The 26,483-nt window shown below is 43.2% G+C and overlaps 1 protein-coding gene across 1 annotated transcript; it reads left to right on the forward strand.

Moving 5' to 3' along the window:
• The first annotated feature begins 20,654 nt into the window (after positions 1-20,654).
• On the forward strand, positions 20,655-22,057 carry SST (somatostatin). Its single transcript, XM_041003001.1, has 2 exons — positions 20,655-20,897; positions 21,699-22,057. Exons 1-2 carry the CDS (start codon positions 20,760-20,762, stop codon positions 21,909-21,911), a joined length of 351 nt encoding a protein of 116 aa, XP_040858935.1. The 5' UTR covers positions 20,655-20,759; the 3' UTR covers positions 21,912-22,057.
• The last annotated feature ends 4,426 nt before the right edge of the window (positions 22,058-26,483 follow it).

Raw genomic sequence — 26,483 nt, forward strand, 5'->3', positions numbered from 1 at the left:
GAGAACAGTCTCTGTTCTCATTTTTAGGTGTAGACATGAATGATATTTGCAAATGTTTTCTGAGTAATAACAATGTGAACTACCAATTACAAAGCTAATAACTCGGTGGAATAACAGAGGCAGTTTTGTTTATTTAGTGCTGGAAAGAAAGTTAATTAATCCAATCATCAGTGGAAGCAGGAAGTTTGTTTCTGGCCCTCATTGTTCACACATGTTAAATTCAATTGAATGCAATTATATTTCCCTTTTTTGTGTCTTTCTACAATACAAGTGAATTATTTCCTTAAATATTTTTACATTCATGTACCCATTCCCATTATATATAGTGGATTTGCTTTGGTGATATGTACCTCAATTTTTATTTTAAGCCCTTGTTCCCACATGTAAGAATTCATAGCAGAGGTACAAATAACCTGCAAAAATTAGAGCAGGATTTAGGTAGAGTGAGATAACAGCAATGCATTCAATAATGAGTTTAGGAGATACTGAGAAGAGAAAAGCTATCCACGAGAGGGCCAGAGAAGTAGCCACGAGAAGAGAATCGGTGAGCAGGCTAGAAAAGAGGCCAAAAAAAGGCTGTTCCCACACCCAAACATCCCTTAGGGGAAAGGGTGCTTTACTTAATTGAATAGTTAAATGGGAGTGGAGTTTGAGTAAGGTTTAGTGTTCATGAACTTGTCATGGTGTCTCCACACTGAGTTATTCTTACACATGTTCAGCATAATGGCTTACATTTTGACTGGAAATAGACACATGATGGGGGAATTGAGCAGATGGATTGACATGTGTGGGGATGGAGTCGCTGTGCAGGGTCACAGACAGTGTGGGCCAAGCTCCTGGCTGATTTATTCCTAGTTAACTCCCTGCCTACCTCCCCCATATCAGATTGATCAAGCAAGAGGAAATGGTCCTACCGAAACATTTAGAACCTTGCATTGTGCATGTACTCGTGCGTGTGTGTGTGTTCTTTTATCTCAGTGGGTTTAGGAAAGACAAGAGAAGGTAGCCCTTGACATCTGGGAGCTGGTCTGGGCCCACAGCTGGATTGTGATGCTCTGAAGAACTCCACAGGATGCTAGCCTTATCTGAGGCTACTCTGGGTTGATAATGGATCAAGTCAAACCCAGGACTATTCCATCATCACATTCAGATTCAGATGTAGACAGTAACATTGTCCAAACCAAGAAAGTGACTACACACATCTATCCTGGCTAAGATGAGTGGTTACTACTTCTTTATCAGCATAGCTATAGCCTTCCTTTCTTCTTCTCACCTTCTAGTTTTGAATCATTACATTACCTAGCCAAGGGGCCTGGCATGGTGGATTAGTGGCTAAAATGCTCACTTTGAATGTGCTGGAATCCCATATGGGTGCTGGTTCTAATCCTGGCAGCCATGCTTCCCATCCAGCTCCCTGCTTGTGGCCTGGGAAAGCAGTCGAGGACATCCCAAAGCTTTGGGACCCTGCACCCACATGGGAGACCCGGAAGAATCTTCTAGCTTTGGATCAGCTCAGCTCCAGTCATTGTAATCACTAGCGGAGTGAATCATCAGACAGAAGATCTTCTTCTCTGTCTCTCCTCCTCTCTGTATATCTGACTGTCCAATAAAAATAAGCAAATCTTAAAAAAAAAAAAACAAAACACCCACACAATATCCAGCCATGGAAGGATCCTCACTTTCTGCCAACATTCAGTCCAGAAACTGGACCTTCCCCCGAATCCCCTGACCTGTGCCCAGATGGTACATGCAGCCATCCTGGTACCCAGAACTAGAAGGTTTCATGGTTCTCACATGTAGCCTCACTCATGACAAAACCCATCTTCTTTCAGCCACAGGTGGTTCCTGGTGCTCTGGCTGACCGCCTGATAAGGAAAGGCTATAACTTTTCTTTTGTGCTAGTGAGGTTCCCACATATTTTGGAAAACTTCAGTGAAATAAATAAAAAATGCACAGAATTTTTTTTTGTTTTTGTTTTTGTTTTTCTGTGGGGTCAGTGCAGTAGTTCAACTGGTTGATCTTTTGCCTTACAGTGCTGGGATCACATATAGGTGCTGGTTTGGGTGCTGGTTGCTCTACCTCCCACCCAGCTCCCTGATGGCAGCCTGGGAAAGCAGTAGAGGACGGCCCAAAACCTTGGGACCTTGCAATCTTGTGGGACACCTGGAGAAACTCCTGGCTCCTGGTATCAGATTGGCCCAGCTCCAGCAATTGTCATTTGTGGAGCAGACTAGCGAATGTAAGGTATTTTTCTCTCTCTCTCCTTCTGTCTGTAAATCTGTTTCTCCAGTAAAAATAAATAAATCTTAGAAATATATCTCTCTGGTTGTAATATATTAATTGAAAACCCCCCAAAAATTAGCCAAAATTAAATACAATTCAAGCATCCCAAACTTTAAAAAAAATTAAAAATTTAAAAAACATGTAAAATCTTGGGATTAAAAAAAGAAATGAAACATATTTGTAGCTGTTTAGAAATTTGAAAGAAAAATTATGCTTTAAATCTTTAAAACTTATTCTAAGGTACTGTTGGACTTCTAACCAGCCCCCCCCCCCCCTTTTTTAAAGTTTTTATTTATTTATTTACTTTTTTTTTTATTTTGAAGAGCTAGAAAGACTGGGGAAGAAAGAGAGAGCGAGCTCCCATCCTTGGATCCTTGGATGGAATCCGCAAATGACAGTGCTGGACAAACCAAAGTCAGGAACCAGGGACTCAAGTACTGGATTGTCTTTTCTGCTTCTCTAGGCCATTGTTAAGGAGCTGGATTGGAAGTGGAGCAGCTAGAACTCAAACTGGCATCCATATGGGGTGCCTGCATGGCAGGTGGCAGCTTAACTTGTGTGCCACAATACGGGCCACATTTTTTTTTCTTATAGGAAGCTTTAAGAGTGGGTATTTAGCAAAGCAGTGAGATATGTGTACTATACCAGAGTACCTGGGTTATGTTAGGTTGGAGGCAATTGGGAAAGAGAAAGAGAGGCAGGGGCTTTAAGTTCAGGCAAATAGTTTTATTAATCAAGGGACTGCTCCCTGGCGGGTGATAGCCCAGGATCATTTCCACGTGGTGGGGTGTCCTTCTGAGAGAAATGGCTACTCATGGAGTTTACAGCAGTGGGTCTTTATATATCTTGGGTGGTGGGCCTGGGAAAAGCAGCAGCTCCCTGGTTTGCACATGCTTATGACATGTAGCACAGAGTACTCATCGTGATGGGTGTTGGACATAGACAACGTTAGAGTGGTTTGGCAAACCACACATTCCTGGATGAGAATATTGACTTGACTTTATCACAGTAGTGGAGTCACTTCTGCTCTGTCCAACCTAACAGGTTTGACATCTGGTTCTAGTTCCCGATTTCAGCTTCCTGATGATGCAGGTCCTAGGAAACAGCGGTAATGAAACAACCTGAAACCAAATCTCTATGACATAAAAGCATGGCCCAGACCCATGCCCTTTCCATTAGCTCCAGGTATCCTTGTCTGTTTTAAAACCAAAGGAATTCACCAAGTTGAAGGAAGGGCAAACTGATCCTACAGGGCTCTAACTGAAGTGTCACCTGTCCTTTGTAGATGAGAGCTTTAATGGACAGTATTATCTGGAAGGCTTCATCTGGGCGAAGTCCTGAAGAAAATGTAGCTACATTCATGTAACCACAGATGAGCCGGAGTCGGTTTGACCATTGTGGATTCCCTAAACAGCATGGCATAACCGATCAAAGGAAAGGACATGAACTTCACTAAGCAATCAGGAGCCTTGGATTCATGCGCCTTACAGTCCCAAATTCTGCCTGTAAGAATCTTCACCTCTAACTCCTCAGGGAGCCTTGAAATTAAGCAATAGCCACCCAGCTCCTTGACTTGTGCTTTGCAATGGAGCCCCACTTTCCCTTGTCAGTGATTGGCTTTTTGCATGTTGGGTGAATGGACCCAGTTTGGAGATTCATTTATTTTTTTTGTTGCTGTTTAAACATGTTTTATGATATAGTTCCATAGGTTCTGGGGTTGCTCATGCCCTTCCCCAAGGTCCCCCCCACCGCAATTGATTTCCCCTCTAGTTTTACAATGGATGTCCATCATGAACAATCGCAAGTCCACCATGTTGTTGCTGAAATATTTCCCAACAATGTAGGCATGGACATTGTCAGAGAGTCCACAGTCTGTTAGTATAGTTTCAGTTCTTTCACTGGGAGTCCATCTCTGGTCTGTATGCATAGAGGCATACAGCACTTAGTCTTCATATTTGAACATTATATATCCCCTAGCTTACAGGAGCAGTGATCACAGTACACATCAGAGTGAAAATAACAAGTTATCATGAATGTGAAGTTTTGGATTCTACAACAATGTCGCTGATCAGGTTCAGGGTATTCAACGACAGTGACTTAAGTGACTGAGTTTGTGCTGTCTGCATGCAAGAGCTGGCTTAAGTTCCTTGATTAGCTTCATCTTGGGCTTGGCCTTTGCGGGCTTTTGGGAAATGAACTAGCAGGTGAAAGTTGTGTGTGTGTGTGTGTGTGTGTGTGTGTGTGTGTGTGTGTGTGAAATAAACATTAAAAAAGAAAGCTATATAGGGATTGTATGTCCTAATAATGACTGTTTATTTTTAAAAAGCTGTATTTCTTCTGTGTTTTCATATCTATTTCATGACTCGCAGAAGCTTACAGTGTTAGAATAATCTAGGTTTCGGCACAGTAGCATAGTGGCTAAAGTCCTAACCTTGAATGTGCTGGGACCAATATGGGAGCTGGTTCTAATCCCGGTGGTCCCGTTTCTCACCCAGCTCCCTGCCTGTGGCCTGGGAAAGCAGTCAAGGACGGCCCAAAGCCTTGGGACCCTGCACATGCATGGGAGACCTGGAACAATCTCCTGGCTTTGAATTGGCTCAGCTCTAGCAATTGTTGCAACTGCTTGGGGAGTGAATCATTGGATGGAAGATCTTCCTCTCTGTCTCTCCTCCTCTCTGGATATCTGACTTTCCAATAAAAATAAGTAAATCTTTTCTTCAAAAAAAGAATAATCTAGTACTTCATAATTAAATTAAAAGAGTACTTTACAACTCCTAAGTCTCTTCCCAGTATTGCATGTCTAATGTAATTACTTATTAGTATTATGAAATATAATGCGTTAGAGAAGTGCCGATTCTCATTACACATGTGCATTGAATTTCAAAATGCTAACAAGAGCTAAAGGGATCAGCTCATAAATTCCACAGATTTCTCTCTTCATCATTTTTATAGTAGCTCACTGCACTTTGAGTTCTTTCTGTTGATTTATTTTCTTTCTTTGATTTGGAGTACTCTAGTGAGAAATATTTTCACGGAGGGCATGTGGGTGGTGTGCTTCTCTGGGAATGTCTTCTGTTCCTCTCTCCCATTAAAAAAAAAATTGCTTGGCTCAGTATACCATTCTATGACGACAATGTTTAATTTTTTTCACTTAAACCTTGGAAACCATTACTTCAAAGTTTTCTGGAATTTATTGTGGCAGAGAAAAGTTCTGGTGTCAACCTAATGTTTTTTTGCCTTTGATGTTGCCTAATGAGATATAAAAAAGATGGATGATTAATGCAACGACCTTATAAATCTTGTCCTGTACACATGCTAGAGTTTCTAAGCTTCCTGCTTGTTTTCCTGTTTTCCTGTAGCAGCTTTGCCCATAGGGATGAGGATGGTGTCAACCCTCATTCTGGAGATTGTAGTGATGTGCCTGAATTGCAGTTTTTGTATGTATAATGCCTTTCTTCTGCTGATTATTCACAGCGGGAAAGGAGGGAGAGTTCTGTTAGAGATTATGTGGTTTTCCTTCAATTTATTTGGTCCTAGAAAGAGGGAGAAGGAAAATGCTGTATTTCATCCATTTTTTTACATAAGAAATGAGGTCTAAGTATCAAGGGGAGCCTCCCCCAGATTCAATGCCCCTCTACAGAAGCAGGGTACACCTGGTCTTCTCTACATTTTTCGAAGCGTCAGCTTGTAAAGCTACTGCTTCTCTTACTGTTCAGCATCAAGAGCCCTTCTGAGGAATTACCTTTGGAAGCAACTTTATGTTTCGTGATAATTGAATCTGCCTATTAATGCAATGACCGAATGCTCCCTGCGTGGAGATGGGAGGTTCCTGATACTTTGCCATTTTAGAGCCTTTGTCCGGGCATGTTCCTGTTCCCATGCACTAAGCTAAGCCACACGTCAAGCTATTCTGCTTCATCAACTGGAGCTATTCGATAGATGACAATCTATGACTGACTAATCCAACTAGATGACTCAAAATACTTCATTTGCATAAGCCAGTCATTTGAATCCTACATTTGTATAGGCAGATATGAATGAGAGCCTGTGTGGAACATTTTTAAAAAGACAGTTCAATCCTCTATTCTTTCCGAGCATTTTTTAAAAAGATTTATTTATTTATTGGAAAGTCAGATATACAGAGAGGAGGAAAGACAGAGGGGAAGATCTTCCGTCTGATGATTCACTCCCCAAGTGAGTGCAATGGCCAATGCTATGCCAATCCAAAGCCAGGAGCCAGAAACTTCTTCTGGGTCTCCCACATGGGTGCAGGGTCCCAAAGCTTTGGGCCGTCCTCTACTGCTTTCCCAGGCCACAGGCAGGGAGCTGGATGGGAAGTGGAGCTGCCAGGATTAGAACCCAGTGCCCATATGGGATCCTGGCACATTCAAGGCGAGGACTTTAGCAGCTAGGCCACGCTGCCGGGCCCCCTTTCTGAGCGTTTTTAAAAATTATATTTAACCTTAGCAGTTTATAGTATTCAAGCAAGATTTTACAGAACTTCGTGCATTTCAGGATAATCAAAACAGACTTAAAACTCTAACAAGCCATATATTAACAGTTGAAGAGTAGAACAGTCTAGGTGGTTGAGCAGAGAAATCCCCAATAACTGAACTCTATATCCTACCTGGTGAGGTCTACGAAAAGCCAAATCAGGAGCGTGACCTTAAGGTACAGGCTGAGCAATTATAGGCCGGCTGACATTTTCCTGTCTGTTGAAAGCTTTCTGTATTAGTCTCTCTCTGTCTATCTGAGCTAATTTTGGGGCTCTTGAATAACCGTGATGGTCAGTGCAAGAGAGGATGGGGAGCCAAAGCTGGAACTAAGTAAGGACCAGAGAAAGCTCCTCTCCTGAGTCCAGAAGGAAATTTACAATTCTTTTATCTCCGAGGATCACCCAGAGCTCCTGGCTGTTGTTCTCAGGTCACCAGACCCTATGAAGAGGGTTCTGGGCTGCTTCAACTCTGTGTGGGAGAGCCAATAGGAAATGACTGACCTCAGAGTTCCCAGCCTACGAGGGCACTAAAAGTCCCGGTGATCTCCTTGGCATTCGGGTTATGGTCTTTGGTGCCCATATTGACAATCCTTGATGAAGTATCCACTGCTTCCGTGGCGAAAGCACTTTGGAGGCCTCCAAGGGTCTCTGGGATTAGGAGACAGACCTCCTCTTATCCTCCTGTTTCGCTCTGGGAACCCCTTCTGCTCTGTGCATATGACCTCCTGTTAAGAGGCTGGCTGAGCACTTTTTAGGAAAGATTATTTTATTTTACTTGAAAACAATATGCAGAGAGAGGTAGACAGACAGACAGACAGACACACACACACACACACACACACACACAAACACACATGAGAGAGAGAAATAGAACAATCTTCCATTTTCTTGTTCACTTTCCCAAACAACAATGTCCAGAGCTGGGTGGATCAGAAGCTAGGAGCCAGGATCTTTTCTCAGGTCTCCCATGTGGGTGCAGAGGCCCAGGACTTGAGCCATTCTCTACTGTTTTCCTAGACCATTAGCAGGGAGTGGGATTAGAAGTGGAGTAGCCAGAACTAGAACTGGTGGTTACATAGGTTGCTGGTGCTGTACATAGAGAATTAAGCTGTGATGCCACCATGGAGCGCCAGCAAGCATTTCATTATTTCTGTAGATATTGTGGATCAGGAACATAGAAAGTGTTGTGGGGTACAAGTGAGATCATGCCAGACAAATCTAGGGTGCGTTAAGGAGTCTTTATTACCAAGCTTGGTGATAACAAGGCCCACTAGAAATAGCAAATCAAAAGTCCATATAGCAATCCAGTCAATTGTAACCCCAAGAGGAACAAATGGTCATTACCCTGAAGTCCATGCTTTAAACCGAAGACCTATGTCTCAGCTTCCCTGGCAATGTAAGTTATCCTAAGAGAAATACAGCGAACAACCTGGGCATATTTACAAAGTTGCAGGCATTCATCTTTCCCTGGTCTCTCTGCCAACATTCCAGTACTGCTAGGCCTCACTTCTCCTGGAACTCTTGAAAGTACACAAATTAGAAGTACAAAGCAACTTAGCATTAACATCTTTACTGTCCTGTCCAAGCAATGAACAGAGGGTGAAGAATACAGATACACATGGGCCATGATCAGGGGCTAACTGCCCTCAGAATATGTCCACAAGAATCCAGAAAGCAAGTAGGTATTGGGGAGGCCAAGAGTTGGAGTGCCAGAGTGATGGAAGCACGGGACCAAGAGAGCGAGCCCCTCTCTGTCATGGCCTCTATAGGGGCTTGTGAAGAAAGTGGTTACACAACAATACAACATCACCCCCTTTTAGGTTCCAGGTGATGATGGGTGAGCTTCACAGGTGGGCAGGAGGGAACACCTAGGTGATGGGGACAGGGAGTGGCTTCCAAGCTCATGACTCTGAACGAGCTGCCTACCTCACAACAGGAAATTGCTTTTGATTGTGAGTCTCTCGTGCACCTGTGTTCAGCCAGAAGCTGGAGCTGGAGTTTCCAGAGCTGGCTGGTAATTTTTTTGCTCCATACAGATCTGGCTCTTCTTGTGTGGTCTCTCTGTGTGAACTGTTGGGCTACCACAGGGTAATCACATTGCCACAGCAGCTGAAGGTTTCAAGAGTGATTGTCTCAATGAGGAAAACAGAGGTTAAAATGCTTTTTATGACTTAGCTTGGATACCACATATTGTGAAGCCTAGTATATTCTATTGGGCAGAACAGTTACAAAACCTGTTCCGTTTCAGAGCCCTGGAGCAAAGACCCTACCTTTTAATAGGGAAAATGTCATAGTCACATAAGAATGTACTTTCGGACAACTTGGAAAATATCACCTCTCATGGCTAGGCCTGGGTGCCTATCACCTGTGCTGTGTTCTCTAATAGGTGCTGCCCTCTTTGGTCACGAAGTCTAGACCACACATGGCAGGGGAACAAGAAAAAAGTTACCTTACTACCCCGTATCACCATCTGCCTTATCAAATGGGATTGTTTCCCTGAACTTCCACACAAGAGAGAAGTGAACTGCTCTTCTATAAAAATCAGTGCTTTTAAAAATAATTGCTTGGAGATAAACCCAAATCCCAAGTCTCATAGCAGGGTTACCTCCCAGGTCATCAGCCTGGGGTATTGGAGCCTCGGTCACCTGTCGTCATTTGTTTGTTCCCTAAACATAGTGTTCCCTGCCCTCAAACACCCTGTTCTCCAGGCCAGAATTCTTTGGATTGCTTTCTTTGCCAAAGGCCAACCGGTTCCCTTTTGTGAGACCAAGCACAGGTACCATCTTTGAGGAAGCCATGCCCGACATCCTGCAACAGAAGTAGCAGCATCAGAACAGCGCATGCAACTTCTGCAGGCTATTTTCTTGAGCTTGAAATGAACACAAGACAGCTGTTAGCAGAGCTCTCTGCCTCCCAATACATGGAAGTTTTCTTGGGGGCAAAGGCGTGGTGTGCTCTAACGTTACAGGTTCCCCGCTTGCCCATTTTCTAGCCTCTTTATTTCAGAGACTTGTGGTTCAGTCTATTATGAATCATGAATTTTACTGAATTCATGTTAAACAATCTCCGTGATACAAGAAAACTTTTCAATTAGAATTTTTTTTTATTCTTTTGCTTAAAGAACTTGCCACCCATGCCAACGGGCATAAACTCCAGCTCTATTTCTTCATGGAAGACATAAAATTGGCACTATTCCCAGGAGATGTGAGTGGTTTTCTATGAGGAGAGGGCGCAGATGCATTGTAGACAGATGGCATAGGACATGCAGTTTGACAGAGATTGAAATGTGTGTGCCATTGCAGGGAAGGGTGCTCACAGATGTTTTCTGAAGGGTGAGGCGTCAGTGAGAAATCAAACTGAAGAGGAAGTTGGAGCCATGTGCTGAAGCGTTTTGAAACCTGTGTGAGGGGTATAGATGTTTGTTCAAAAGGCAGTGACTTACACTTGGGGTTTTGAAGGGAATACATAACATGTGTATTTGCAGATTGAACCAGATCCAAGAGCGTAGAATCTGTTTGAAGAGACCAAGTTGGTGATGACCAAGGAAGAGGCCTGATGGAAGGAAGGACTGGTAGGAAGCTTGTCCACAGTTAACAAAAGACATTGAAGCGGCCTAAAGTGGTGGTTGGGCTGAGGACAACGGGGAGACACTGTGGAGAAATACACTTCTAGGAAAGAATTTAGCAAATGTGAGTAGTGATACCAAAAGGAGGAAGAGACAAATTAAAAGAAGTAAGTCAGGAGACATTTGCATAAGGACACTAGTGAAGCCATGGACTGCCTTTGGTCAAGCTCCTTCTGCCTCTGCCCCGGATTTTGCAGACATTTAGCAAACTCTGGGTGCTTTTCTATGTAAACCAGGTAGGGAGGCTTGGGCTCTGCCTTTGAGGAAAGTCCTTTGGCAAGGAGCCAGTCTTGCCAGTAAACAAGTGACAGAAATATAACTGTCTTAACAAAACAAAACAAAACAAAACAAAACAAAACAAAACAAAACAAAACAAAGCAAAGCAGAACCTAGAGGCAGTCTGTCTTGTGTCAGAGTCTCTGAGATGGGAGTGTCAGTTCCCCAGTGTTGGTTCTAGGGTAGTGGGGCCCATGATTTTTCATCAGTTGCCCTGCAGGACTGAAGAATGTGTGGAAATGTTCAGCAAGAAGAAAATGGGGGATTAGGATCTGAAAGATACGAGATGGGCATGGTGGTAGCGGTGTGTGTGTGTGCGTGTGTGTGTGTGTGTGTGTGTGTTGGAGGGTTGTGGGTGGCATTATCTTGGACAATCCTCTTGCTCACTGCAGGAATTGTCTCTGCCCAGAGCCCATGGTGCCTCTCCTTGGATTTAAGAGGATCATTTTCCGCTGAAGTAGTCCTCTTGTCTGACATCTGCTTCCCTGTGACTCCTGCTGTCCAGGGCTGCTTAGCCAACAGTTTGTTTTTTCCCCTCAAGGCATGGCAATGGTTCATCAATTTATCAGAAAACTTTCATGAGAAGCAAGTGCAGAGCTTTGTAAACGGGAGAGAGCAGTGGCTCCCTTAAGCGATGAAGCATATGGCGGGATAAACATGGCAAAAGCTGCAGAGACAAAATGTGCTCTCGCGAACTGTGGTTGTGACCTTATCTACCTAGCCTCCATTATGTCTTAAAAGGGAGAAATTAACTCCCCTCCAACTCTTCCTATTTTTGTATTTAACATTCAGATAAAATGTCTACTTGTCACTAATTCACCATGCTGCTTTGGACAAATTATTTCACTCCTAGCTTTTATTACCACTCCCCACCCACCATGCCTACTGTTAAGCCAGCTCTGTTTTGTTTCAGGTCTGATTTGCAATTTCAACCACTTTGTGTACACAGACATTAAGAAATCTCTTGGGGGCCCAGTGCGATAGGGTAGTGGTTAAAGTCCTCATCTTGAATGCGCCAAGATCCCATATGGTCGCGGGTTCTAATCCCAGCGGCCCTGCTTCCCATCTAGCTCCCTGCTTGTGGCCTGGGAAAGCAGTTGAGGATGGCCCAAAGCCTTGGGACCCTGCACCCACGTGGGAGACCGGAAGAAGCTCCTGGTTCCTGGCTCCTGGCTCCTGGCTTCAGATTGGCTCAGCTCCTGCTGTTGCAACTACTTGGGGAGTGAACCATCAGATGGAAGATCTTCTTCTCTCTCTTTCCTCCTCTGTATATCTGCCTTTCCAATAAAAATAAATAAATCTTAAAAAAAAATACATATTAGAAAAAAAAAGAAATTTCTTGGGGGAAAAATGCCCCAAATGTCCACAATGGATGTACATATATCTGTTGGAAGGAGTGGCCGGCACCTGTTTCATAGGGTCCCTTTGTAGCAGCTGACAAAGAATGTCGCTGGCAGTATGGCCTCATTCCATGCAGGGCCTGTGGTCTGGTGGGATGGGATGGTTTGGTCCAGCTGTGCCCAGCTGCCCTGAGCCCAGCTCTTTCTGATTTTTTTAGAGGTTGGGGAAAAGAAAGGTTCAGTTTCCGTACATGTTTCCTCCATCTGCTGGGACAGACACTCTACTAACTGGAAGCTAAAAACAACAGTATTTGTCATCAAGCAGGACTGCGTGGCAGCAACCATAAGCCAGATTGTCTCTGGAGGTGCCAAGGTAGAACACTTCCCTGGGGAGCCCACCAGTTTCTGGCTGCCCAGGCTTTCCTTGGCTTGTGGTTGTGTCACTTCAGCCTCTGTTCCTGACTCCACAGGGTTCCTTCCTCTGAATCTGTGTCTTGTCATCATGTGCTAGAGTTCTTGCTTCTAGACTGAGGGTCTCCCAGGACAATGCGGAACATTTTCATCTGGAGATCCTGGGTGACATTGGCAAGGACATGTGTGAGCTTACAGCCACAGGTTCTGAGGGCTGTGATGTGCGCCGCCATCCAGCTCATTGTAATCAGCTATGGTGCAAACAGTCCACAGGGTGATCCACTGAGGCAGTGGGAAGCAGAAGAGAGAAAGGAGAAAGGAAATGAAGCCCAGCAAGTGAACAGCCAGGACAACAGCTTGGCCCTGCTAGCACTGAGTGGCTCTGGGCAGAACGGTGGCTTAGAAATCACACAGGCCCAGCAGAACCCAGGAAACTGAGGGTGTCCGGCTGCTGAGTGTGGCTCACAGCAACTCATCTCACCTCGGGGAGTACAACTCAGAAGTGGGCCACACAGTTAACACATTAGTCAAGGCCCACATGGAAGAGAAAAACCAATATAAATAGACAAATATAGAGCATCTCAGTTTTCTACAAGTCATAAAGCTTTAGTGGTGTTGTTTTGAGAAAGGTGTTCTCAGAAAATGGAAAGATCCTGATGTGAAAGCCTCCCGTGTGGCAGGCACTTCATGGCAGCATCCAGAGAGTCCTAGGTTCTGGGTACCGCGTTGTGACCGACCTGCAGCATTGATGAGGACAGCCACAAGAGGGAGCTCTCAACACATGCAAGATCTCAAAACGGCCCTCAAAGAGACCCCGGTTCCACCTGTCTGGGAGTGGAAGGTGGGGGATGAGGTCAGAGAGCTGTGAAGGAGCTACAAAGGTGACATGGATTAAAGGCACAGGTTTGTGAGGCTGGGGGAACTCGGATTACATGCTTGAGGAGGGCTTGTTTTACAGCTACAGTTTTCAAACTGAGTTTTCTCTTTAACCTTGCTCAGTGGAAATTGAATCCCGCAACATAGGCCACCACCACTCTCCCTCCAGGGCTGGGAGTCCCTGGGCACTGTGTGAAATCATCTATCCTTGATTTGGAAGCCCATTGTGAATAACTAGATTAGAAAGTGTCGCCGTCTCTTCTAGTGATAATTCTCTGATTCTGTGGCTCAAAACAAAAATGCATAGTTTTATGAAACTAGAACTTGGTTTCGAGGATTGAGCTTCAGACAGCTCCAAATGTCCATTACAACATCCGATACAAAAATGTTCAGTCCCAAACTGCTGGAAGCGAGAATTTATTTTGTAGTGCCAGCACCAAGCAGCTGTTTTGAATCAATGGAAGAACTAACAGGATCTTGCCTTCAAAATTGAGTGCCCTGTTCTCTGTTGAGCCAGCAGGGGGCAGGAGAGCCCAGAGTAAGACTTACAACCTCTCCAGGGTGCCCAAAAGAGCTTGGGTAAGGAACAGGGTAAGGAGAAGGTCTAACTGTTTTTGCGAGATTAGAAAATGTACAACTGGAAAAGGATGGAAACTCAGAGCATGAAAGCCTGTTTTAGGTGAAGTCCTTTATCTATGCTTGTTAATTCCTAAAGCTTTCTCTGTCATCTCATTCCCTTGTCAGGGAGTAGAGAACAGGCTGGGAGATACCAAGGCTACAGCCTGGTTTCTAACACTGCAGAGGATACAACCCCTGGCACTACCCCAGCAACTGTATTGTGCAAAGAGCGCAGACATGAGAAAACCTGAGGTTCTGGTGATGCCGCTTTGGTGTGGCCTTGAGAAGTGCCACTGTTCTCTTGGTTTCCATGTTCCCGTATGTGAAATGAAGGGTAGGGTCAGATGACCATTTAATTCCTGGTCTATGAGTGGGCCCATTTTAATCTCAGTTCTCCCTTTTGGGAAACTCTTGAAGCAGGTGCTTAAGCCTCAGCAAGGCAAAATTAAGTCCATTGCTCCCCGAACTCCCCATCATTCCCAAGAAAGAAAAGGAGAGTTGTTGTTGAGCAAGAAGTGATACAGGAGAGGAGCTGTTATCGTGACACAGTGTGCTAAGCCATCTGCAATGCTAGCTGTTTCAGAGTGCTAACTGGAGGAGTTGGCTACAATGTGGCCTTCTTTTTCTTTTTCCCCTTTCAGTTTGTCACTCCAGTTTCCAAATAAATAAGAGAGGGGACAGAGCAGAGTGAGGTCAGGTAGAAATGATGATGAGCAGGGGTTGGTGACCCCATAGCTTCCCGGTGGCAGAAGCCCCATAAAAGTTGAGAATTAAGAGGTTGAAACACATAGATGTCTGACCCAGCCCAGGCTTATAAACCAGACTCTGCAGAAGGGTCCCAAGCATCTGGGCTTTGAAGGCGACTTTGAGGTCACCTAGATGTGAAGCCACGGTGGGAAAATCAGGGCTGCTGTGGGACACTGTTACTCTGTGCTGGTGTGGTTTCTGTCCCAAAACGTCAAGGCAGAAGTCTCAGAATCACCTGGAAGAACAGCTTTGCTCCTCTCTTCTACACTGTTCCAGACCAGAGGATGGACTTCCAGGCGTCTGCCTCAGATCCAGAGATGGTGGGGATTCCAACAGCCCCTTCCTGTTGATGGCACTGCAGCCTTAGGGGGGGCCTCTGAGTTAACTCATGTTTGTTGTTAAAGATTTATCTGGAGGGTACAGTTACAGAAAGGATACATACACACACACTTTCAGATGACAACAAAGGCCATGGCTGGGCCAGACCTAAGCCAGGAGCCTGGACCTCCATCCAGGTCTCCCTCATGGATAGCAGGGACTAAGGCACTTGCTCCATCTTCTGCTGCCATCACAGGTACATTAACAGAGAGCTGGATCAGAAGTGGGAATCCAACCAGTGCCCATATGGAATGTTGGATTCACAGGAGGTATCTTAACTCTCAGCACCAGCTCTCACCAGCTCCTGTTTTCAGAAAAGTGAAAAAGCAAGGAGAAATTGGAGGGAGTCTCTGGGTGTTCAGCGGGGTACTTGGTTCCATTTCATTTCACAGGGAAGTCTTGAATGGACATGGGGGCAGCAGGTGAGACACTGTGGAGAGACCAATAGATGTCCAAGGAGAACTGGGAGAGAAACTGAAGCAGAGCACACAACCAGCCAGCTCACCAGGCCACTGTGTCCTTGTCCACTTGAGCATGGGTGGGCCAGATTGGGCTCCTTCAGTATTCTGTGAATATTCTATCTTGGATCTTCCACTGCACATCAAAATAATTTCACTGACCATGTTGGCCTATTCATGTGGCAGGTTCAGTTAGGTCTTATTTCAGGAACTGTGGCATTGAGCAATGTTTAGGGTCTTTGTGTTGCCTAATCTCAGAGTAGACTAAGGGGAAAAATGGATTTGTGCCCCCAAAGATTGTCAAGCATCAAGGTTGTGTCTGGAGAAGGAAGTGCAGTCCTCATTGACCTGTGATCTGGGGTGTCATCCTACCTCAGAATTGTGAGCAGTGAGGCTTTGCTTTAGCTCTGTCCCCATCCTTCTAGAACTATTTTGTCCTTAACGTATTTTAAAATGTTATTTATTCAAATATTTACTTTTGTAAATATTTACCTGTGTTGGAAAAAGAGAGAGAAAACTCTCTTCTACTTGTTAATTCCCAAATGCCTGCAATAGCTGGTCGGTACTGAGCCAGGATAAAGCTAAAATGCCCTAATCCAGATCTCCCACATGAATGACAGGACTCATTTCTATTATCTTTCAGGATTTGTACCAACAAGGAGTCTAGAATCAGGTTATTGAATCAGAATATCAAATCCAGGTGTTCTGATGTGGGACCCAGTGTCGAAACTATGAGGCCACACAGCTGTCCAGTGCTTAACCTTTTTGTGGCTCAGGAGGTGGATGTGAACTTGGTTTCTGCTTTCCCTGGTGATACTTCCAAACTCTCCAAGAGCAGAAAGGTGAGGTATGTGGCTCTACACTAGGGGATCAAGACACCTCATGTGCTCCAGAAGGGGGACACACAGAGCCTGAATGTGTGTGCTTGGAAACGTCTCAGAGCAAATGACATGATCTCAATATTCCAGAGAACTGCACATTTGAGACAATGTGGAGAGGACAGGTGCAGACAGGGAAGAGCAGTGCTTGGGGGAGCTGGGAGTGCTGGCAGACAACGAGGGACAGAGGGTGAGACTGAAGAAACTTGACTGAAAGGGTGATGTGTTTGCAGTTGTCCCGGCTGGCATTGATGGGGGATGAGAGTGGCCCTCGAAGGCTGTGGAGCTGGAAGGTGACAGAGTGTGGAACACACAGGAGAATCCTGTAAAGCAGCCAGGTCTCACCCCTCCTATTGAGAAAAGTGACACTTACAAGTTCTTTACTCTTTCTTCTTCTTTTTTAAATCAAATGTGATCACTTTGTCTTAGGTTTTGTGGAAGTTGTTGAAAGCCAATTTGGCAAGAAAGTCTGGCTCAGCGACAACCCTCAGCTCCAGAGGTGTGAGCTGGGCCTTTTCCAGCTGGATGGAAGCCCTGGGAGGGGTGCAAATCCTTGTTCTTGTGCTCATGGAGGTTGGGATGCTTACCAGGAAAGAACTCGCCCAGCTCCCAGCTCCTTGGACTTGGGAGACTGAGAGCAGCCCTGGCAGTTGGCTGCAGAGGGCTTGGAGTATGAGGGGAGAATATGCGTGTCTGTCCTTCTTGTTCTTATTTCTTAGGCTCCCAAGTTTTCCACTTGCCTTTGCTCTTATCCTCCTGAGCACAGCATTATTTTCAAAACCTGAACCAGGTTAGTTCTTTACTCAAAGTTCTCCATCTGTTTCTCCTTTCATGGCCTGGAGGACTTCCTGTGGTTTGGTGCTACCTGCCTGGCTGACTTGATCTCTCAGCCCTGTGCTGTGGTGCCTTGCCATGTGCTGCTGTCCAGATGTACCCTGTGCTCTTCTGCGTTAGTTCCTTTGCACTGGTCAGCCTCCTTCTTGAGCTGGGACTACCTTGGTTCAGGTACTTCCTTCAGATCTCAGCTCGAGAAGATCCCTTTCAAAGGAGTCTAGCTCCTGCTCTCCTGCTCTGTATCTTGTTTTAGTTCTTACAATTTAATCATGTGTTTATTTTTTGTTGTATTATAGTTTTGCTTATTTAATTCACTGCTACGTAGTCAGCATTGCAGATAGTATAGTTTCTTATTTCTTATTTGTAGAAAGAGTCTGTGTGAATGGATTTTATAGGTGGAGAAGCTGATGAGGGCAGCTTGGCAACAGAAGACAGACTCAGGAACAAGGTTTTAATAGACCTGCAAAATATTGTCTGCACCCAGTCTCCAATTTTTTATTCCAGAAAGCATTTTTTTTTCAATATACATTTAACTTTTTAACAGGTAGTACAACATTTTAACATAAAGGCCACTCTAGTTTGCTTTTATTTCCTTCAAATTAAGTTTATTGTTAGAATTGAAAGAAACTTCCAGGATGATTCTTTGGAGTTCTGTTTTCACAGACAAGGAGACCAAGGCACAGAGTGAGTTTCCCATAACCAGTTGTAGCAGGACCAGGACAGAATCTAGGTATTTGAATTCACAACTCAGACCTTGTCTCCCCTGCATTTCTTGAGTGTAATGTCCATTTCTGCTCACAGATGCTTTCCTTTCTTGTTCAAATGAGTTCCTACTTCTCACTTGGCAGATAGTGAACCCGAATGAGGATTTCATGACAAAAGTGGGGCACCATCACCCGGCCAGCACAGCTGTGCAGGGAAGAAGCCCACAGGCTGTCCAAGGGGCTGGTGTCCAAGACCGTTTGGTGGGTATCTGTGACAATATCTCTAGTATGGAAGTGACTCTTGCCATGCTGCTGCTGTGTGTTCCTATCAAAGCACTCGTGAGGGGACTAAAAGATACATTTGTATTAGCACAAAGACACGTCAAAATCCATGCATCATTCTTTTCCATAATACGATTTTCCATGAATGTTTGGAAGACTCCTTGGTGTTCTCAGGACCTTGGCTTCCCCTTGTGCAAGGTGGGAGTGGCATGACAACCACGATGGAATATGAACATGCTTTCTGACCCCAAAGATTGCATAAACAGGGAAAGGCAGGTCCCAATGGCCACAATCTGGCAAATAGGATTCCCAGTAATCTATAAAACATCTACACTTTCCACACTTTGGAACTTGGGAAAGAGGCACCAGGGCTGACAGCAGAGTGTTCCGGGTTCTGTAAGTTTGAAGCACATTAATGCTAAGCTGAGTTTAATTCTAAAATTGGACATGGGGTATTTAAGGGAGAATTTGTGTTCTCTTTTGCTCTAGCTCTCTTCAAAAGAGTTCTTAGACTCAGAACAAATCAAGGATTATGAAACAAAACAAAAACAAAACCCAGAAACTTCTGTGTCACCACTAAACTTGAGCCTGGGTCTGAGGGAAGCAGCCCAGATTTCCAGGCACGCACTTAAGGCAGCCAGAGATCAGGAACTCATTTGGTGAGAGGCAGCTATGAAGGAGGGGCTCATAGAGCCTCAGTAGAGGGAGAAAAAAGGAAGAGTGGGGACATGGGGCACAATCAGACAGGGCCAGGTTGAGGTCAGAAATGAGGAGCAAGGTAGAGAAGACAGATTGAAGGAGGAAGATGCTGAGAGAGAAGTCTAGAGAAGACCAGAGAATGGGAAAAGAGGAGAGAGGAAGAAGCTGGGAAGAGTAGGAATCTGGGGAAGGTGGGGACAGGACAGAAGAGATCTCAGAGCTGATATCAATATTCTGAGTACCCAGTGCCAGATCTGGGAGGGTTCCAGGATGTTTGGGGGATACAGTATGTATTTCCTGTTAGTTTCAGTCCAGGACCCCAGATACGCTGCTCTCCCATACTAGCTGGTCCCATCTGATGATTTTTATTGCCTCCCATTTTGCTTAGCTTTGCTTGGACCTGTCCAGCGTTGGAATTTGGACACTTTTTGCTATACATTCTTTTACCGTGATAATTTTTTGGCCTTCGTACCCTTTCCCAACCCTTCCCACCTCTCAACATGATAATTTCTGTCTAAGCATTTAGGGTATTCTGATGCATTACACCTGACTAATGCTATGATTGGCCAAGTCCTTTGCTTCCTCGGATGCTGAAAGCAGCACAGCTTTTTAGCTAATAATGAAAGCTCACAAAATATCAGTTCTCGAGGAACCTATAGTGATGGTCTGATGCATTCCAGGAAATAAACTTTCTTTTTTTTTCTTTTTGATAGGCAATTTAAAAAAGACAGGAATTGTAATCTGTACAGTAAACGCATAGCCAGTTCCTTTGTGCTCCACCGAGTTGAAAAAGATTGCATTCGACTGAGCATCAGATGATTGTTTTCCCACGCAAAGACTCAGTCATGGGTATGGAGGCTCAGGAGGGTTTCTGGCTTTTTCCATGTCCTAAAGTTCCAATTGGTCAGAATCTGTTAGAAAACTTGTAGTTGAATGGCATTAAAATGTGGAGGCCTGGGATTTTCCCCTGCAAGCAGTTGTATGAGCCAGAACAATTTACTGCTCAGCTTAGATATCTGTGATTCAAATTCTGAGATTTGTTAGACAATTTCTGAGATTGCCTTTTAATTCCAAGTTTTCTGGGTAACAAAATAAAATATGCAATCTTTCTCTCTCTCTCTCTCGCTCTCTCTCTCTCTCACACACACACACACACATACATCAATAGCAGGTAGAAGAGAATTCTCAGTCTCTTAGAAGGAGAATGAGAGGGAGGGAGGATCAACTAATATGACTTCTTTCTTATTTTTAAAGAAAGCAAGGTTCTTCTTCAATAGATGGTGGAAGAAGATGTGTTTCAGTCTCTCTAGCCTTGACACTCCGTTCTCAAATCTGTTGACAGAGAAACCTCCACTAACTTCATATGTATGTCCCCTAAAATGTACAGGTTGAGGGATGGCATGGTATCAACACACCTGTGTAGGTGCACTTACACGTCACAATTTGTTTGCTCTTCACGGGCTGATTGATCCTCGGTTCACGTGTAATTTAGTGCATGCATGTGTATGAGTGAAATCAGAGAATGCGTATATTCCTAGCATTGATTGTATAAATAGTGCGGCATGTGAAATCGTGTGTGCCTGTGCAGGATTTTTTTTTAAGCCACTTTAGATCGTGTCGCCTCCCCTCACTTCTGTGATTGATTTTGCGAGGCTAATGGTGCGTAAAACCACTGGTGAGATCTGGGGGCGCCTCCTAGGTTGACGTCAGAGACAGAGTTTAAAAGGAGGGGAGACGGAGGAGCGCACAGAAGCCGCTGTAGGAGTCGCGTGGTTCAGAGCCGTCGCTGCTGCCTGGGGATCGCGCCCAGAGTTTGACGAGCCACTCCCTAGCTCCGCTTCCCGGCGCTGCCGCGATGCTGTCCTGTCGCCTGCAGTGCGCGCTGGCCGTGCTCTCCATCGTCCTGGCCCTGGGCGGTGTCACCGGAGCGCCTTCGGACCCCAGGCTCCGTCAATTTCTGCAGAAGTCCCTGGCTGCTGCTGCGGGCAAGCAGGTAAGAGAGCTGCCACGATGTATTCTTTTCCCTCTGCTGGATTCTCCCACCGCCCTTGGTCTTGTCTTGTTGGTTTGGAATTAATTTGTCTTCCTAGAGAATTTCAGGGCATTTCTGGGTCTCAGTTCCCGCGAAACTTTTAATGTCTGGAATCCTTTCTTGTATCTTCTTGTTTTTGCTGATCAGCGCAGTCGATCACAGTTCAGGTGAGTTTTCCCTTAGCAATCAAGAAATTCAAAGATCCTAGCATTAAACCCAAAAGAGCACTGGCATCTATCCTTGGCGCGCACAACAAGGCGCTGACCCAGGTGCTGAAGCTCAGGCATCTTGCTGCCCTGTTACGCTTTCCCCACTGTCCCACACAGCGGGATTGGGCAAGGACAGGCTACAGAGGCAACAAATAGTTTGCGATTGTGAGACGTCTGTTTTCACCCACGGTTGACTTCGTAAAATGGTAAGAATAACTCCACTGTGTAGTGCCTCGTAGGGAAACTGAGTTAAATTGCTGGTACATGCTTTATCTTTGGAAACCTGTGGTAAACGACCCCCGCCCCCTTCTCGTTCTTTCTCTGTATTAAGCCTACAAAGGCAGGGAACTTGCAGAGAAATTTGAGCCTTTGAAACCTGTTTGTGTAATTTGCTGATTAGATCCTTAGCTGATTTTAAGAAGGACAAAATGCTTACAGCTGTGGAATCCTGGTTTTGCGTGTGGTTTTCAAATCTGATGTAACCATTTCTTATTTGTATTCTCTTTCTCTTCTTCCTTCTCTTTTCTCTTCCCTTTCCTCTCTACCCCTACAGGAACTGGCCAAGTACTTCTTGGCTGAGCTGTTGTCTGAACCCAACCAGACGGAGAATGATGCCCTGGAACCTGAAGATCTGTCCCAGGCTGCTGAGCAGGACGACATGAGGCTGGAGCTGCAGAGATCTGCCAACTCCAACCCGGCGATGGCCCCTCGAGAGCGCAAGGCTGGCTGCAAGAACTTCTTCTGGAAGACTTTCACATCCTGTTAGCTTTATTCATTAATGTTGTCTAACCAGACCTTTGATCCCTCTCCTCCAAACCCCATGTCCCTTCCTAATCCCGAGAACCCCTAGAAAAATCCTTGCATTAGAAATTGAAGACTGTAAATATAAAATAAAATTATGGTGAAATTATGGAAAACAAGGCTTGCTTTGTCTTTTTTGAATAAATCCTTTTTTTTTTGGTCAATACTACATGATGAGCTCGAGATTGTGTCAGTGGATTTATCTGAGGTATACACTGCAATTCTCACAGACATCCATTTAAAATTTCCTATGGCAATAAAGGTTACACTGTGGATGGTAACACTTCTAATTTCAAGTAACTATACATTTAAACTTAGATCTATGGTAACTCTATACATTTAAAATTAAATCTGTAGTAATTATAGGAAGGGACCATCATAAACACAACCATCCCCTGAAAACCACCCTGGGTTAGTTACATGAGCATTAATACTCAGGGTAGGCAGGTTGAAATGCACACATATCCACCAAAAATATGTAAAACAACCCCCCCCCCAAAACAGAAGGGAAAATGGCTTTAAAAGTTGGGTAAAGAAGCTGACTTAAACAGCTCAGATGAATTTCTCAGCCTTTAAAGTTTATTTCTGCTTTGTGAAAATTTAGAGAAACATTATTGCTTTTATATCTTATTTGACAATCATCTCTGTAATTAAGCAAGACGATATGATTCTTTCCATTTTAAAAGCAAGCTCCTAAATTTTTCTCTTAGGGGGAGATTTCAGTGTGGGGTTCCATGGCTATACAGAAGGCTGTGTGTTGTATCATTTCACTGAATATGTGCTATGTTGAAGGTATTTGAACTGAAAATCATAATCACAAAATAACCAAGACATATCAAGTAATTTCTATCATAGCAAATGAAATTTGAATATCAAATTAATAAAAAAATAAAATATAGCTATTTGTATTATAACAAAAAACTAAACAATACCATTAAAGACCGAGTTAAAACCTTTGGTAATTTAACCACAGAGACGTCAATAAATATCCTTTTGGAGATTTGTGTTTTATCTACCAGCTACATTTTTGCATAACTGATAACATAATAAAATATAATTATTCAACTCAATATAAATCCTTTAAATTAAATTTGTTATGACTTCATACACAAATGTCACAAATGTAAGAACTTCATATTTAGTGAGAAAATATTTGCTACTAACACACATTTTAAATTTGAGTAAAAAGCTAATTCATGAATAGCTGATGAAACAAGAGAAAAAAATGAAGTCATTTTTCTAATCTCTATGAAAACAGTGTCCTTTGAGGTTCTGATGCATTTTTATTTACAGTATTTTGGTGAAAGAATTAATACATTCAACTTAGAATATCTGCTGTGCTTGTTTAATTAATGCTTTATGTACATTTGGTTATCAATGAACCCAGTGAAATAATAGAATCACATTATTATGATTAAAATAAATGAGGGTGCACAATTGAATTTCTGGAGTAATGTGCAGAGGATATAAGTGCCAGGATACTTTAAGGCTTTGTATAATCTTTAGTTGTCTGTACTCAATAGTAGTTCCCAAATAATTGGCAAGAATTATATAGTGTTCACATATATACTTTAAAGATTAAATCAAACGAAACTTCTATACAGATCTAATTATTTCTCAGCTCTAGCTTTCTTCCCACCGTAAGCAGAGGGTTGTGTTGGAAAGGATTTCTTCCAAGTGTGTTCCAGTTTTCTGCTTTGACATTGATTAGTGTGTTGAGCAAGGTGAAAATTCTGAGTCACTTAATATAATACAGAGGGGGCAGCTTTGTTCTATGCCTTTTAAAATCTGAATTTATTGGAAAGATCTATTTATTTGAAAGTCAGTTTGCTGCACAGAGACATATATTCCATCTCCCCACATTGCCACAATGGCCAAGGCTGGGTCAGGAGAAAGATAGGAGCCAGGAGCTCATCCAGGTCTCCCACATGGGTGGTTGGGATCCAAACACTTGGGCTATCCTTTGCTTCTTTTCCCAGGCCATTAACAGGGTGCTGAATTGGAAGTGGAACATCTAGGATGTGAACTGATGCCTATGCGATATGCTAGCACTGAAAGTGGCAGCTTTATTTTCTATGCCAAATGCCATACCTGTTTTAGTTTGAACACATGAAGGGGCTTACATTTCCCCTTCTATTTGGTTCATTTGAGTTCCTCTTAAGCTTGATTCACTTAAATTTGATTCACTGTTTGGTATCTAGACAAGACACACTTTTCAAATACCTTTCATTTGCCTTGCCACACTGACATTATCCACAAATGATGAACAACCTGCTGTTTCTTTTAATGGGGAAGCTTGAACAATCCATCCTTTTTTGCTGGGCCTTAGCTTCTCCATGTGAAGACAAACATACAACAGAACCAGCCTCTTGGAATTATGAGGATTAACTGAGACCATGCATTTCATGTTCTTAGCACACAGTAAATACTTGATCAGTGTTAGATGTCACCATTGTTTTCACATGTAGTGTACTTTATGTCTGCTCTTTATTTGTCTTTGCTATTTCTTGTTTCCACAAACCAAACCCAACCTAGCAGTCTAGATATGTTCTGTAAACTTCTTAGTTCAACATTTTTGCTTTATGCTGCCAATCGGAGTTATCTTCCTTCTCTGAGTACTTAATTTTTGTCTCTTTATTGGTGGTTACTAATCACTTTTATGGTTTATTATATTGTCTGTAAAAGAGTGAGTATTGTGTATGAATGTCCGCTAACCAACAATGTATATGATTCTGTGTAACAATCCACTCAGTGTCTCTTACTGTGACTTTTATGCAGTAGTTCCTCGCTATTCATTTAAAAACTGCATGAATTTATGGTGTCAAATAAAAGAAATCTCTACTTAGTAAGTGCTAATGTTCTTTCTTGCTAATTTATTTTTTTTCAACAAGAAAATGGCGTTAATGTATATATTACTACAGCTTATGGCTATGATCCTAACAACCATGGAAGTGTGTGCTTAGAGACCCATTCATTTGGAAGCTGTAGTCAGTAGACTTTCCTTTCCCTGTATTATAAAGTTCCCAACAGATAATTCCTGTCTACAACTGTGAAACACACAGTGATCAAGAATCAGATTCATTGACACTCTTGTCATATTTATTTATTACATCATATACTTATTATCCTCATGTACAACCAGAGTTTTTGATCTTATACTAGTCACAAGAATCAGGAAATCCTCCTTCATTGTGACACAAAACATACTTATGACTCTGAATATCCAATGTGAAATTTGAGTTCAGACGTCATCTTGCCTTCATCACTCTTTTTTCTGAAGAATGACATGGAGAAGTGAAGTCATCTTTCTCAGACAACTCGGTACATTGATGCAGAGTTTGGAGATAGCCTAAGTTCCCTCTTTCTTACCTCAGGGTTATTTTGATCATTCTGTTACATTGCACCTAAAGACTTCTATGCTTCTAGATAATTTATGTGCTTCATTAGTCTGATGTGAATACTAATTTTGTCCCTGGAGCTTCCTTACCTTCCACTGAACAACTGGTCTGTTTTTGAGTGGGCACAAGACATTGGTACAAAATAACTTCCTGTGGTTCTAGAAAGGCATTAGGAAATGATAAAGGCATTAATTAAGAGGGAAAAAAAACTCAAGGGAGATAGTCTTTCACTAAATTATACCCACGATGCAAAGAATGATTTTATCTTGGAAGTGAGACAAAGGGGCTGCCCCAGAAAGCAGATGGAGTTTTACAATAAGGAGATGGCATCACGCCTGCAGAGACGGTCTTCAAAGAAACAGGAATGTACCTTCATGCAATTAGGGAGCCAGCAGTGTAGTGGTGGATTTGGGCTGTTTAATAAGTGGAAATCAACATTGTAATTCCAGATGTTCAGTTTTTCATTTCCAAATGCTACCACTGTGTCAAGGACTTGTTGGAAACTAGAAAACAAAATTTGCTGATGCAGTCCCTAAAGTTTTAAAAATAACTAAATGCTAGAATGAAGGATTGCACTGAGTTTAATGGAAGAAAAACAAGTCAGAAAACTCCTTTCCTTTTTCATCCTCTGAAGTATTCTTCCCAGCTCCTAATTATGATATGGAAGTCTAGAAAATTGTATTCTGCATGGAGTAAATAAATCATAGATGTAGTGATGTGGTAGAAAATTTAATGACAGAATCCATGTTAGTTTGAAAGCTGTTAATATTCTCATTTTGTAGATGAACAGGCTGAGAATCAGAGACAAATAATTTCCTATGCCATTTGAGCTTATTGGAGATAGAATTGAAACCAGGCCATTTGATTTCCAAACCAATGCTCTTTCCACTGTTTCACATTTCAGGGGAAAGAGAGGATTTAAAAAGAAATTTTAACTTGCTGGGAAAATTAAGAAAAGATGAGTTCCAGACTATCTCCACTGAGCACTTCCATATCTAATACAAATGAGCATTGCTATTCTATTATTGCTGGAGGAGACAGGGATTTAGACTTTGGGATTGGGATTCAATTTTATGATTTTTTTTTTAGCTGCATTACTTTCAACATTATAGCTTTGCCAAATCAGTAAATGAAAAAAT

This window comes from Ochotona curzoniae, unplaced genomic scaffold (assembly GCF_017591425.1).
Source record: "Ochotona curzoniae isolate NIBS_2020 unplaced genomic scaffold, NIBS_Ocur_1.0 scaffold_2587, whole genome shotgun sequence".
In the NCBI taxonomy this organism is placed as follows: Eukaryota; Metazoa; Chordata; class Mammalia; order Lagomorpha; family Ochotonidae; genus Ochotona; species Ochotona curzoniae.